This window comes from Sinocyclocheilus grahami, unplaced genomic scaffold (assembly GCF_001515645.1).
Source record: "Sinocyclocheilus grahami isolate Dianchi unplaced genomic scaffold, SAMN03320097.WGS_v1.1 scaffold2247.1, whole genome shotgun sequence".
NCBI lineage: Eukaryota > Metazoa > Chordata > Actinopteri > Cypriniformes > Cyprinidae > Sinocyclocheilus > Sinocyclocheilus grahami.
In genome coordinates, this window is record NW_015507426.1 from 67362 (window position 1) to 68323 (window position 962).

The 962-nt window shown below is 32.6% G+C and overlaps 1 protein-coding gene across 1 annotated transcript in view; it reads left to right on the top strand.

The window, feature by feature from the left end:
• LOC107574479 (N-lysine methyltransferase SMYD2-B) overlaps nucleotides 1–372 on the top strand; it is a 21127-nt gene extending 20755 nt beyond the window's left edge. The window contains exon 12 of the mRNA XM_016260917.1: nucleotides 208–372. Within this exon, the coding sequence (XP_016116403.1) occupies nucleotides 208–288 (81 nt within the window). The 3' untranslated portion in view covers nucleotides 289–372. The remainder of the gene's footprint in view (nucleotides 1–207) is intronic.
• Nucleotides 373–962: the final 590 nt, after the last annotated feature.

Genomic DNA, 962 nt, shown 5'->3' on the forward strand with positions numbered 1-962 from the left:
TATATATATATAAATATATATATATATATAAAACAACAGAAACTAAAAAGACCTTATTAAGACCTTAACATTTTTAAATGAACTGCTTAAAAGTGCTCATACTCTCCCAGGTTTTAGGACTACAGACAAAAGTATTATTTCTTTGTTTTTTTTGTTTTTATACTCTGTAACTGCCAGAAGTGATTGATAATTCTGTTTGTGTTACAGGCACTGGCCATCATGGAAGTTGTTCATGGAAAGGACCACACATATGTAACGGAGCTCAAACAAGAAATAAGAGGGGAATAATGTAAATAGTGTGTACTGTTTAAGATTGTACTTGAATTTCACTTTATTAAAGTAAACAAATGGAGAGACTTTCTTCAGTAATATGTTTAAGGCTGATAAAGCATTTGTGTACAAGATATAACTCAGAAAGAAGTGCAAGTTGTAACAAGTGTGCAAAAATGGAAAACAAAATAAGTAATTCATATCATTTAAGCAACTGGGCAACAGTAACAGCAGATAAACAGACAAACAGAGCAAAGATACCATAGTCATACAACTGAGCAGACATCGATGCACACATCAGACATCACAGAGAAATGAACGGAGGGACAGGCACAAGAAGAATTCTAGCAGGAAGCAAAAGAAAAGAGAGATCTTAAACAGCTATGCTTCAACTCAGCACACACATAATCTGGAAAACCAGAAGAGAAACAGACTGATACAAACAGTAAAACGACTATAGGAAATTTTTCTTAACCAATCAAATTTGAGGACCGGAACTATTTTCTGTATAAATAGTCTATGTATTAATTTCATTTTTGATTACAACACCAGTTGTTTAAAAATATTAAAGGGGTCATATGATGCGATTTCAAGTTTTCCTTTCTCTTTGGAGTGTTACAAGCTCTTGGTGCATAAAGAAGATCTGTAAAGTTGCAAAGACTAAAGTCTCAAATCCAAAGAGATATTCTTTA